Below are 14,552 nucleotides of genomic sequence, written 5' to 3'. Positions count from 1 at the left end.
ACAGGCAGTTAGTTAGGTTGACAGAAAAGAACCACCAAGGTTGGAAAACACCTGCAAGACTGCTTTCTTTTAACAGTGGAAAAAAATGTGTTTCTATCTGTATTCTTTCTCATGAAGTCTCTATTGTAAACGTTATTCTCATGGATAAAAGGAAGACATACGAAATCTAATTTTGAAATGCTATCAGACTACTTCATGGCAGCTGTAATTAAAGTGACTAACACTTCCCATTCTTCTCCAGGTCCCCAGTTCCCAGTTTAGGTCTCATCCATAATGCTTCCTGCTGAGGGATTTAATGCCTAATGGGAAAGTAATCTGACCAAGGTACCTGAAGGGAAAAGGGACAAAGGAACCAGAGAGTCTCAGCTTCAGTGAGGCTCAGCATCAGCTTTTAGTATCTGAATATTTCTTCCAATAAATATTTCTATTTATCTATTTCTACATGAATTTAAAAAAATAAAATTATCACAGAAAATATGTGGGGTGTGTGTATACATACATGGTACGTGTGTGAATGTATATATATATATATATAATATATATATAAAGGTGTATACATATTTTTAAAGCTATAGGCATTTATATAAATACTCCAATTACAGCTTGAACATGATAACATGGCTATAGATCTTTTGAAATACCTTCTCTGCTTTTCAAGAGAAATTGTCAAAAAGAGGATTGCTTTTTGATAGTCCATGCCTTACCATTTAGAATACAGGCCATAAAGGTCTGCATGATAACAAGAAAACAGATCCTAAACCAAATGCAGTGAAATTTCTTCACCCAACTGCAGTTAATCTCTTTACCCAACTGACATACAGGTACATTCAAAACTGTCAGTAAAGCAAAAGTTTCCAATGATCTTGCTGAGAACTGACAAGGTGTAAACACTCAAAAGTATTTCTGCAAAGTAGGAAAAAATGATTTTAAGATCATCTCCACAGAGAAAGCATATACTTATGTGCCCAATGCTTTATAATCAATCACTGCCATAATCCACAAAGTGAAGCACTGTCTAGGAGAGACCTCAAAAGGTGTCCTTCTGTGAGGAACATCTGTTACCTGTGTCATTGGCTGGTTAACTTGTAAAGCTCTGTGCTGGCAGCTATCCAGGGAGGCTTACACATTTAGTCCTATCTGTTTCTACTTTGAAGCTACAAACCACACTACTACATCTTTTATATCTGAACTTTCCTGTGACAATGCACTGCAACATCTCTGTTGCTTACTCTCCAACTATTTTGCAGTACTTACTGTTCTTTGATGGCCTCCCATGGAAAAACTGCAACCTTTGTTGCATCATTTCTTATACTTAGTTCACCCATTCAAGGGCCATATCATTTGGCAATATAAAGAACCCTCCTGCACTGCACTGGCTGATCACAGCTATACTGCCAGTGGTACTTGCTAGCCAGTTTAAATGGAGCCCCTACACGTTGACCCCAGCTGTAGTCTGTGAAAGAAATGGCAAAGTGAAGGAACACACAAATGAACACGCAAAGGAGGAAAAGAAAAAAATATGACATAAAATGCCACTGATTATATCAGCAACTCAGGCAACTTGGTGCTTCTAACTACAGGTATCTACATTTCCTGGAAACACAACATCCAAGATTTTGTGGTGCATTACACTAGCATTCTGCCCGTGTATTTCTTAAACATACTATGGAGCAAGGGCACTGTTACTTTACTGTCTTAAGTGGTCTAGGAATTCTGACAAGCAGACAGCTGGCTGCAGCATTACACACTAGTTCCATCTGGACAACTAAGCCACCAGTGTTACCATAAACCACCTTTATTTGACTGGATTCGACTTACCTGGTCCGATACCCACTTTAATAATGTCTGCTCCAGAAAGAAGAAGTTCTTCTACCATCTCTCCTGTCACCACGTTGCCTGCCTAGACAGAAGGAACAATATCACATATACAGGCAATTTTAAGACTAGTGCAGCAAAGACTAATTGTGGTAATGTAGAGTTTTATCCAGATCTTTTACTAGTTGAGCTACATAGTCAGAGAGAATATAGCTCACCATATTCTTCACTGCACATGCCACTAAAATTAAAGAGATTATACAGGTACAATCTAGACTCTAATCACTGTCATGATTGGTCCAGTAAGCTCACATTGCAAGAGATATGTTTCAAAACCAAGTCTGCTTTGGATCCCAGCTTTGTGAAATGTCTACAGCATGTTCCTAACGAGCAAAAACTGTATATAACAAACTTACATTAAACATGATTCCAGTTGCCCACATCATCCACTTTAAGCTTGTACTGAGATGGGCAATTCATTTGTTAAGATTGAATTTAAGACCTAGAGAAAACCTCTTATGTAACAATTTTTCAGGACTTAGCAAGTGTTTGTAGTAGTGCTGATATAAGCAGAGCAGAAAGCAAAACCTGAAACACTTAATATTTGCTTTATTTTTATTGAAACAAAACATCTGTGGAAGTTAACATGAGCTGCTCAGAAAACATCAGGCAAGGCCTATTCTCCTGTTATTGTTTTTTGGCTTCTAATTCATCATTTATTTCTTTTTAATGAATTTTACTCCCCACTTTCACTGACCTGAAACAGCTGGCAAGTCACGATCTGAGGCACTTGAAAAAAACAATGATAAATTTAGGCAGCAATTTGTGGTGTATGACACAGGACTACTTAACTTTTCTCAAGACAGCATGATACTGATTTAAAAAAAAGAATAGAAATAATAAAAGAGAATCGTTGGGAAACTGAGAATTTGTAAGTACAGCATTTCCAGCTAAGTGTTGCTTTCTTTCTGCTCAGTGGCAATTTGTTATAGTAAGCATTACACAATCCAAGGTGAGGTGACAGAGAGCATGCTGCTTGCATTTGGGAAGCAGTCTACTTTGGGAAAGCAGATGATTATCTGTGAAGCACGTTATGACTTGGTGAAATACTGAAGCACATGCGACAGATTTGTCAACAGGAGCAAACACATATTAAAGCCAGTGGCTCAGTGAGATTTAGGATCAAATCTGTATTTAAGTTGAACAGCAGTGTCTTCCTATTAGCAGCGCATGGCAGGTTGTCAAGCTGTCTCTTCAGAAACGTTAACCAGACGTTTAATGCAAAATTACTGCTAGAGAATGTTGTAACTGCATACGTTGATTCAAAATGTTCATCCTAACAGGGAAAAGCACTTATGTCTCCAACATGCGGGTTTTTTTCCTGGAATGCATGTGCACACACCAGTGTGTTTCAGTATTTCTGAATCTGCAGATCCTCAACAACTTTTCAGGGAAGATGTGAAGCTCTACATAGCAGACTTCAGCCTACTGATGACAGGCTTGCTTCTCTTTTCAGACCTCTAAGAGGACAAAAAACACTGTCAGAGATACAACTATCTGCATGTGAAAGAACTGTAGTATCACAGCTGAAGAGCAAGGAAAGCTGTGGTCTTACATCCAGCTGACCTCTGCTTCCACTGAAACCAATGGCTGTTTTATGCCAGCATGACAGCTGAGTAGAGGTAAAAGGGCTTTTGAAAGCCCATCACCAAGATAAAAACAGATCACTTGAAGTGGAAAAAAACAACAAAAACAGGACAGATAATATGAATGTCAAAAGACCGAGACTAAAGAGACGAACCTCCTTTAAAATTAACTAAGAATGTAAAGTAAGCAAAGTAATTGGAACTTGTATGAAGAAGTAGTGTGCTTGGGAAAGCAGTCAGGAAACATAATTGGTGGATGTACTGTGTTAGCAAAAACAGTGCTCAACATACTAATGCAGTACTCATCTGCTGTAGAACTTACTTTCTTGAAAAAGATACACCCTAGTAATCACTTCACCACTAATCTAACTTTGCTACTTCAGGCAATAAAATAATAGCATCAGTAACAACTGCAAGTCCCTGCAGCTCAGGCTAACCAGCACGCTTTCAATGTGGTCAGTTATTAGGAGCTGTAGCAAATTACTCTGGCTGTGGGTCTGGCCTTATGTGCTCAGGATGACAGTCAGCTGTACCATCCTTAAGTGTGAGGTTTCAGTCAGTGCCACCCTGGCTCATTCCAACACTACCTGTGATGACCAAAGTGTGGGTCAAACCTGAGGGAAGTCCTGACCTCACAAAAGTCAAAAGGAGTTTCACTACTGACTGTAGTGGGATCAAGATTTCACCTAATAGGATTATAAAGGCTACAGCTTCTCTGACAGAGATATAAAATTAGTGAACACAGTAGGGTAGTGTCTCTGAATCTCAGTCAGGCATTTGATACTGTGCCTCATAAAAGCCTGCTATAAATATCGACTCACACTGACTAAGACAGGAACACTGCTGCACTGATTGAAAGCTGCTGACAAATGGCAATGGATCAAGCTGGGGAGAAAAGTCTGTGACAACAGTTCTCAAACTTTCTTCTTGTATCCTAGAGGAAAACGCACAGTCTGTGCTTCCACACTCTCAGAACACTGCCAAAGGACACTTCCCACCCACCAAAGTAAGGGGTGCTTTACAGTAAGATAGGGATGATGCCCTTTGCTAGGCTGACCCACATCAGGTGGGTGTTTGTGCTCAATATGGTGACTAATCCAAGACAGCCTTGGCAGCATCATGCCTCTGACCTGGGATTCCAGCTGGCCTCAGCTTTGGCACTCCAGCCCATGTGGAAACACCGTAACTAAACTGACTCTGCTGCTTGTTGCAGAGAAACTGGGAGGCACAGACATGGTTTCTAACAACTGAACTCTGATGCCCCTGAGGCCATGAGAAGTGCTTTCACTGTCTCCAAAGGGAATAATGGTTTCTGGCCCCATCTGTTTCCCTTTGCTTCTGGTTTTGCAGCTCTGACTGCCTTCTCTGGCCCAAATCTTGCGAGGGCTTCTCCTTCTGCAAGCACGAACCTGCCGTCAGCCCTTTCCTTTTTGCTACACTCTCTGCTCCTTTCACCATGGCTTTTTCTGTATAACAAACAGAGAAAACTACACAATGGAAAAATTCAGAATAAATATTTGGGAAAGCTTGCTGGCACTGATATTTTAGCTTGCTAAAGAGGCCTCCAGTAAAATGGAAGAACCCTAACAACAGCAATTACACTAATAAATATCAACTACACTTAATGCTATAAAGGTTCTGTCCCTCCATCATTTATGTCAACTGAAATTTTGCTTTAGACATCAATGTGATGCACAACCCAAAAATGTCATGCCAGGCTACAGCTTAACACCCCCCTGCACTATTATTCTCGATTCTGGGAAGTAGAGCCACGGCTCTCAGGAGCTCTGCTTTTTCCTCCATCCTCAGTCTAATCTAATTCAAGGCAATTCATGCAGTCCTTTTTTGTCCCCACCTGTGTTCCCTATCATTTGTCTTTCATGGATAAACTGATATTTGTAATACAGTATAAAAGGCCAGGGCAGAAAAAAAATAAGGTAATGTAATTATAAAAGCAAGTATGCAGAAAAGGAAAAACATGCTCTTGAAGAGCACTTACACAAGAAACATCCTTCTTCTATACTGGAGTATTGGCCCCTGAGAGTACTATGTTAATCACAGTTGCCTTGCACATCACATTTCAGTCTCAGAGTTGAACCCATTACACAGCCCCTGGGAGCACATATTCCCTGAGACCTGGGATTGGATTATTGTTTTGTACTGCACTGCAGCTGACTGTGGAATGAATGATCATGCTGAGGAAAGCAAACAAGACAGCCTGCAAGGTCCTGGAGATCACTTTCAGCTATGAGAAAGCCCCTTTACTTTTGTATCTTGTATTTAACTGCTAACTCTTTTGTTTGTAAAGCCACGACAGCAGAGAGCATACTGCAGGCATAGTACAACATCAAATCAGCCAGAGACCAGGCAGCAGCACAATGTGTCTTCCAGAGAACCACAAAAACAGTCTAGATGAGTATTGCAGCCAGGAACAGTTTCAGGCAGCCATTTTTGTGCAGACTGTAAAGTAAACTCGTTTGGAAATGGGGTATAAGTGTGTCTCCCTAGCTGAACTGGAGACTTTTGGAGACTGCACAGACTTTGGAAGCTTTGGAAAACAGAAGGTTTTTGAACACTCCAAGTCTGTTAGCATGCTTTTAGGAATGAAAGTTTATCCCTGTTGCAGGAGATGAAAAGCACGAGCCATACTAAGTCATACTAAGCCATGATCAGAGAGAGGAGCCAGTCGGAGAAGGCGAAAAAAAAAGGGCCCGTATCTGTTTTTAAATGGATTGTGATCTCAGATCAAGACTTAGAGGAAGAAAAAACTTAAGTCACAGAAGCAAAGGAACTAAAAAGTTGAACAAACATGGAAGATGGATGAGACTGGCATAAGGACCTTGAACTTGATATCTGGGCTTGATACCCAATTTTGGCACTTACACAGTGCCTCCTGGGCAATTCATCTCAGTTGAGTTCCCCTCTCAGCCAGCAAAGTCAACAGTCTACGGGGAGGTGGAAGAGGAGATTACAATTTTCTCACCAGAACTGACATGGAAGAGGTTTGGGTTTGTTTGTTTTTGTTTTTAATTGTTTAAACTCCCTCCCACAACACTTCACACCAAAGACACTGGAGTAATAACAACACTAGCGTTACTAATTCCAAAACAAGGAAACACTTCCTTCCCTCACTATTGTGAACATGAAGTAGCCAGCTCTAAAAACCCACAACCATCACTTCAAACTTTCAAAGGTTCTCCTCAAAGTCATAAGAAACAGAGACATACCAAAAAGCTTCCCACGTCTGCTGGGAGGTGATGAAGGATGCCTATTTATTAGCTGATGGTAACCTAGAACCCTGCCAGGCATTTCAGATCACCTCAATTTTCCAGTGCTGCCATCGTTCAAGCAGGCAAGAATGCTGCTTTCTATTGACACTGGAGGAAAGAACGTAGTCTTCTGCGAGCTGCTTGAACATGCAGTTCCCTACTGAACCAAGTCAAACTGTGCACTTACGATCACTTTTACTCCACACTTATTTTATATGCAAACAGTTATACTTGGCACGAACAAGTGGGAAAGTGCTGCCTAAGCACGGAACTTTTTGCAGCAGTGGTGTGAAGAAAGTTTGGTAGCCTCATTAAGAATCTGCTGCTTGAAAATTTCTGCTATTTTTCTGAAAACAAATTCAGACTCATTCCATCAAAAGCCTTGAGAAACAAGTCAAAGAATGGCTTCACTGCAAGTATTCCCATTGCTGATGCAAACACCTTACTCTTAGTGCAAAAGGACCAGAGGAAGAATGGCAGCAGGACTCAGAGAAGGGACAGGAATATCACAGAAAAAGCATGAAAAGTGACTTGTTTTCTCCCTCATGATCTCCTTCACAATTACACGAGACACCCATGGTTCTCCTCGTAAGCAAGGGTTAGTCTATGTTCAACTAGTGATCTAATAGCTGGAAATGGCTATCAGTCTCAACTGACCACAAATGTTGGCACATCCCTGCAGCAAACCTCAGCACAGAATCACCAAAATAAACCTATATTTATCATTATTTTATCATTAGAGGTTGCATTTGGTGTAGGAAGAAGGATGTGAGTAGTAGAAAAATTGGATCCACCCAGCCCGAAACGTCAGCATCACACACTGCTATATCAGAGCACACATTGAACAGATATTTTCAGCAATGGAAGACTGACAATGCCAACATGTTATTAAACCATCATCATTTGGCCCAGAGTCAACACCTTGCTGAACTGAGAGATGAATAGAGCTGCCCTCTGTATTCTCAGAAGAATATCTGTCCACATACATTTGTCTGGAAAGCAAGATGTTTCAGACAGGCTTCTTTTTCTATTTTTTTTCTTCCAATGAGGACACGGAAATTGGTGGAGCTACTACAGGGCTCTCAATGCCTACCAGCCAAACTCCAGACAGAATTCACATACACATCCTCCAACCTTTCTACAGACTTACCATAATGGTGTGATTTGGGAACAGGGCACGGACAGACTTCACAAATGTCACAAAATGTTCTGAATAGCCGTTTGCCACATCCAAGCAGATGTATCTGATATGTGGGATGGCCTCTAGAATGCTTGTTAATTTATCCAAATCAGCTTTTCCACTACCTGAGCTTGCTGCTACATGCTAGAAAGACAGAGGGAGAACAAAACAGAGCAGTAATTTGTAAAAACTGCAGAAAATACTCCTTGCACATCTTCTATTGTGTAGTCTTGGGGGGGCTTCAAGGGAAACCTGTTCTGGGAAGTGGTTAAATCACGCTATATAATATTAAATAAATGCCTTCCTGGCAACACCAGGAAGGTTGCCTCTGTTCTGTTTACAGGATCTTAAACAAAGCAAGGTTACTGTTCTATGAGCACTTCGTTCAGGTGATTATATTTGACTATGGTAAGCCACTTGGGAATGAATGTTCAGCTCCATTTCCATTAACACGTACACAGAAGCTCTAACTTGGAGTATGTCCAGGGAAACAGTGGCAAAATTTGAATTAGTGTCATAGAGAGGGATTTGGATTTAAGTTCACTAAGCCCTTCCCTGATCTCAGAATCACACAACAGTTCAACCTATAAGGGACCTCTGGAGGCTGTAGTCCAACCCCCTCGCTGAAGCAGGGCCTGCTAGTATCAAAAACAAGCAGATTGCTTCCTCCTTTGTCTCTGTAAAAGTTCTCTACACCAGAAAAATAGTTTCAAATGGCAGTTGGCCCAAAAACCTCTACAGAGATCCAAGGTCACAGAGCAAGTCAGAATTTAATCACTAAGAGAGCCTGCTCTAGTGATTAAGAACCACAAAGAACTATTTAAATTCCAAAGTGTTCAGGCATGGGATATTCCTAGGATCACTTGCTAACCTATGGTGGCAAAAAGGAATCTTGATGAATCTCAGTGATAGACTGACTTTCAGACAATTCTGTAATCAGTAGTCTATACAACATAATTCTAAGGTAAGGATACAATACAGCTATGCAGTATTCTTTTCTATACAGAACCATTTCAAAACTGTGCCGAACTCTGAGGAGTACTGGGGATAACTAGACCTACTCTTCTACTGGTGCAAGGGGTAAATGGAAGATACATACACTGACAACTTTCAGAACTTATCCCTTCTTCAGTCCAGCAGCTGGGCCACTCCAGCCCACAGGCTCTGTGTCTGTTTGCATACCTGACAGCAAAGACTCTGCCTAGCACTAGGGCATGCAGGGTCAGTTCACTACTGGTTAACACAGTGCGATTCACATTTGTGAACTTGGGCTCCTCGCTTCCCAACTCTATCACTGTTCCCACCAGGAACAAAAGGCCAGCAGCCAGATCAATTCCCAGATGCTTCCTTCTTGTTTGTTCGGGGTATTTCTGTTTCCTTGCTAGGAATAGATACTCTTTGCTTTTTGCATCTTAACATAAGCACTCGCAAAATGGACTCAAAGAGTCAAAGAGGACAAGCCACTTCCCTAGATGTGTTAAATAAGAGCAAATACCTTCATTCCCCAAAACCTCACTTCACAACAGTATTCCCAAGAGACCTTAAGGTATGTGAGTTCAGAACAAAGCAATAAACCATAATAATTTACAGTATGAAAATGTACCTCAAGGCATTCTGGGTGATCGGCAGCAAACAGTTTCCATTCTTCCAGAGAATAATGCTTGTGAATTGCAGTGAACATTGCATGCTAGCAAAAAATAAGAGAACTTATATTAATGTCCAAGTTAAACCATCTTTCCCTCAGCTGTGGAATAACAAACAGGATATCAGAAATTCCCATTTTAAGTATAGACTCATCTTGCTTGAAAGAATAACAATGAATAACAGTGAATAAGGGACCAGACAATTCCAGATGGCTCTCCAAAGGTAGCTTAGCATACTTGAACAACTTTTCAGGATCAAGTTTCTGACATACAATAAAGTTATGGTCAATATTTTGCTTGTGCTTATCCATGTAAGAGATTAAGGTGAGGCTTGAGGCCAGAGGCTAATTAACTAGAGACTCCTGACTGCTGCAGTTTTATTCAGTAACCCACACTTTCAAAGCCTTTTTTAGCTAACAGGTTCTTTTTCCTGCAATGGAACATATATACACATCAAAAACTAAGCTTTAGAAGTCCCCCACCTGAAGCTGAGCTACATCCAGTAAGCATTCCCACTAACACTCTTAATTTGGGTCTCTCTCCAGGCAACGGTGCTGTTGTAAAAGTACAGCTGCTTTGAAGCAAGACCACACCTTACTGCTAATGGGCCTCGGCCCCATTCTCACTCATAGCTAAAAATTAACAAGGGCTGTTTACCCTTACTCACTGAGTTCCCAACCGTTAATTTCTATAAATTAACCAAGACTTACTTTAGCCATAACCACAGCCATTTCAAACGTTCCCACAGTGTCCATGTTTGCCACTATAATGGGAATTCCCGTGTACGTCTGCTTGGAGTTGCGGAAGGTGAAAGTGCGCGTGAGGTCAACCTGCAACAAACAAGCACACCTTCTTTTCAGTAACCCATTGAATCCTAATGAGTTTTGTGACCATTTCCCTGACAGCAAGTTTGAATAATGCTTCTTAATTTTCCTCAAATGTTCTGATCTTCCTCTTTTCGTTCAACTATTGCATCACTTAATTTCATTTATGAATTACAACCTCTGCTTTCCAAATGACAAAGAAAATACAAATATGAAGTACTGTTTTTTGTGCTAGAGAACTCTTGTGGAAGAAAAAGAGGGTTGATATTTAAAAGAACAAAAACAACAAGCATAATGCGGATGTGTTTGGAAGAGACAGACAGGGAAAGAAAAGACAGTGACAACTGTGGATGATTTTATACAGAAGTAACCTCAGCTGTTTGTGCGGCTGACTGAGAAACCAGAGCTGAAATCCTAACTCCACCGAAGTAAGAGCTGGAATTTCTCTGACTCCAGGGCATAGATAGCTTTGTCCCATTCTTTAACATAAGTGACAATATAATAATTCAAAACCAAGTTCACTCTTTGCTATGGCTGCCAACTACTCTTGGCTATACAATATGAACATTCATACCTTTGTTTATTAAACCATAAGGCAAGCTAACTTCTAAGTTAATTTCTTACAACTGTGTCAGCCTTTGCCTTCAAAGTTAATTCTTCTCAGCATTCTCAGATGATTGCAGTAACATCAGGTATTTTGTTCTAATACAAAAGGGATACCAAAATTTGATTAGCTCCCACTGGTCTGCTTAGCATCTTGCAAAATGGAAAAGAAATCTAAGACATGCTCAACAGTAAGATACTAGTTTAGTTTTTGAAATGACACAGTGAAAAATGAAGGCTTTTTCATAGTTTTCACTATTCCTCACTTCCTTAATCCAGGAACAGCCAGTGACCTGCCTGAAGTCCAGAACCAGTAAACAGGCAATATAAAAAAAATACAGTACTATTGGTCATATATTCAGTGTGTTCTGAGCTCTGGCTACTTTCTGACTGATTAATACAGTGATATCTAATTTTTTCTATCTAATCACTGGTTTAGAGAAACAACTTTGTGTCTCACTGACACATCATGGATCAGGTTCTCATTTTGCTGAAGCTCCTAGTGAAGAGTCATTGTAGAGGACAATCTAAGATATATTTTAACTGAGACTCGCCCTTCTTCCCATTCACTATCAGAAAGGCCTGGTTCTCCACCCATCTCTGCTGACATAGCATTCTTCTACCAACTTCTGCTGCAGCTAACAAGGGGAAATAGTACAAGGAAGACATTTAATGTATTTCATTCACTTTCTATGAGTTATTAACTAGAAACAAGGAAAAAGGAAAAAAAAAAAAAAAGCATCATATAACTAGTCCTACAGAGACAGTGGTACCAGCCCTACAACCTTACACTAGTACAGAGGAAAAGTATCCTTCAAATGAACTTAAGATGAGTAAACTTAAGAAAAGTCTGAGGCAAGATGCAAAGCTACACAGGAAACATGAAGCCATTAATGTCAACAATTCTCACTTTCATCTACTGTAACATTTAATACATGACTTCCTTTAGCCAAGCAGTTAGAAGGATCTCATGAAATTATCCACTCAGTTGATAATACTGTAACAATAGCATTTGTGTAGGATAATTGCAGGGCCTCCACTAATGAGGCTTTTGTAGTACAAGAAAAGGAGAAATGCTGCAGGGGGCTGTACACATTTATGTGGTGCTCTAGTTCCCCAAACAGCCAATACCAAATGTTTGGGAAGGGAACATCAAAATCAAGGCAAGTTTTAAGATTCCTTCCTTAGCCTACCTTCCCAGGTCCCAGGAAGACAGTGTTTAGAGACCTCTGAAGACAAAAAACCTCTCCGATCCCCTGAACTACATAGCCACTCATGGACAAAAGCGTGCCCTGTACTTTTATTGAAAATATTCACATCTTCAGTCTCTATGGTATTCTATAGCAATAAATTCCAAAGCTTATTTATACATAACATAAAAACCATGACCTTTACCTCCTAACTACATTCAGTGCTTCCTGCATCTTGTTTTGCAAGAGACAAGCAGCAATCACTTATCAGTTTCACCTTTTTTATTTCACGGCTCGCTTCTTGGGAGTTCTAGCACATCCACCACAGTTGCTGCTTCTCCTTACTGGATAGTCCTAAGGTTTCTTTTTGTTTCCTCATCTGAAAAGCAAGCATTACCACTGATACCCTTGCTGCTATTTTCTATAGCTGCTCTGGCATGGTATGCTAGTCTTGTGAAGAGTATTCTTGAGTACTCGAGACGAGCATATCAAGTTCCTCTAGTAACTCTTCTGACCTCCTTGTCTTATTGAATGCTGCCGAGCTGATGCTTTCAGAGGTCTACAGCTCCCAAATCTATTTTCTGAGTGGAAAAAAGCTAATTTATAGCTTATTGTTCTATGCGTAAGAAAAAATAAGTTCAGATTCAAGGACTGCTCACCATCTTTCAACAATAATAAATGTTCCTTCAGGAAAAAAGAAAATAGATCATTAAATGGATTTTTTATTTTTATTTTTTAAAACTCCTACCTAGACCTCAGGTATGTGAAAATACCGGGGCTTTGGTTGTTCTGTTAAAGCTCCCAGGACTTATTTAAATTTACAAATTCAAATTCAAAATTAGAGGATTACAAGTCCAGTGCACTTAACATGGGACATTCTGCAGAGGCTAAATCCAGCGAAAGCAAGAGTAACAGGTTATGGGAATGCCAAGAAGCCACTGACAGACAATGCTATATTCCTACAGTCTGTGACTCCAGTCCTTGTTGTCAACAATTTTACCCTGAGTTTGAATTCAAACTTCTAGTATCTTTTCAAAGAGAAAGCAGTGATAGAAAATGAAGACAGCACATGGAATCAAAACCAAGTACCAGAACAGCAGACCCTCAAGAAGAGCTGCAAACAGCCCAAATTGGCTAAGGAGCTGACTGCACAGAAAGCAAGCCCTGTGCAAATTAAGGCATTCACACCAAAAAAGCAAAACCCTTGCTGATAAAAGCTTCAAAGCAGCAGCTTGCTGGGTAAGAGGCACTGTAGTATGCTACCTCTGTTCTGCTGCCAGCACTATTTATTTATATTCTTGTTTTGAGGCAGACTGTGGCTGTCCATTTCAGATCTGGCTCTCACAGACACTTTATTCCTGTTGCTACAGCCTCAGTGATGGTGTCTAATTTCTTAACCTTCATCAGTTTCCACTGACCCACCCCCTCCCCCCACATGACACGCACTTTTTCTCATCTGAAATGCTTTTAACAGTTCATCATAGCCACCCGCTACAACCCTGCCATATCAGCTCATGTTCCCCCTATCATTTTCCCTTCCCAGCAACCCTTCTATCCACAGCCTGCACACTGCTAAATATACATCCAACAGCACTCTGAAGGAGCGATGTGCCACTCGCTGGAGCACAGCTCCACCTGTTTGCCAGGCTGGCACAGTGACTTTTAGAGAGGGGCTGTGTGTGCTGAAAGCAAAGGGCCAGAAGGGGCCTAAGAGCTGTGTGAGGAGCCTATGGGCCCTATAAGCAGCTACTATGCACCACGAGTCACACAGCCTGGACATTACTCCATGCAATTTAGAAAAGACTAACCTGAAGTGACCCTTCTACCAAGAAGATCCCTCCAATCTTAGACCTGCACAGTGACAAGAACGTTCCAACTCAGCTGCTGGCCCCCATCCACGCACCCCTAACAGACACAACCACTCCTGCTGTCCTTTCCAGGCTTCTCTTTCTACCTCACTCCCTTGATCTCAGTCTCTCACAACTCTGCTTCCCCTGGAGAAAAGCTTAATCCTCTTTCCATCCCCCAGCACAGCGTAAAACCTTCATCAGTCAAAGCAAATCCTTTCTCAGCCTCGGGGTTACGCGAGGTGAACCAGAAGGCACCTTCCCTCCGGAGGCAGCCATCTTTTCCGTGGAGGCAATCCCCACAGGATTTCCTGGGGTCTCCCCTGATCCGGGATGAGGGATAGCAGAGGGATCTCCCCGCTAACGGCAGCCCCGAGCCCAAAAGGGAAACGGAGGAGCAAAACAGGCCACGGGAGGGGTTACAATGGCCGCAGGAGGAATGGAGCCCACCGCTCCCGTTGTCACCTGACGGGCTCGCAGCCCGGGGCAGGCTGAGCCACGGCCGCCTTTTCGCTTTCAGTGCGTGTGTCAGCGG

At 41.3% G+C, this 14,552-nt stretch overlaps 1 protein-coding gene across 1 annotated transcript in view; it reads right to left on the bottom strand.

Moving 5' to 3' along the window:
- The window catches only part of GMPR (guanosine monophosphate reductase), a 38,872-nt gene extending 25,810 nt beyond the window's left edge, over nucleotides 1-13,062 (bottom strand). Inside the window, exons 1-5 of the mRNA XM_031552737.1 lie at nucleotides 13,039-13,062; nucleotides 10,264-10,383; nucleotides 9,514-9,597; nucleotides 7,881-8,054; nucleotides 1,819-1,900 (exon numbers count right to left, since the gene is read on the bottom strand). Coding sequence (XP_031408597.1) covers nucleotides 1,819-1,900; nucleotides 7,881-8,054; nucleotides 9,514-9,597; nucleotides 10,264-10,383; nucleotides 13,039-13,047 — 469 coding nt within the window. The 5' untranslated portion in view covers nucleotides 13,048-13,062. The remainder of the gene's footprint in view (nucleotides 1-1,818; nucleotides 1,901-7,880; nucleotides 8,055-9,513; nucleotides 9,598-10,263; nucleotides 10,384-13,038) is intronic.
- Between the last annotated feature and the right edge of the window lie 1,490 nt (nucleotides 13,063-14,552).

The sequence above is a fragment of the Meleagris gallopavo genome, chromosome 3, assembly GCF_000146605.3.
Source record: "Meleagris gallopavo isolate NT-WF06-2002-E0010 breed Aviagen turkey brand Nicholas breeding stock chromosome 3, Turkey_5.1, whole genome shotgun sequence".
Lineage (NCBI taxonomy): Eukaryota > Metazoa > Chordata > Aves > Galliformes > Phasianidae > Meleagris > Meleagris gallopavo.
Note: the sequence above shows the minus strand (reverse complement) of the source record. Positions and strands in the feature narration are given on the sequence as shown.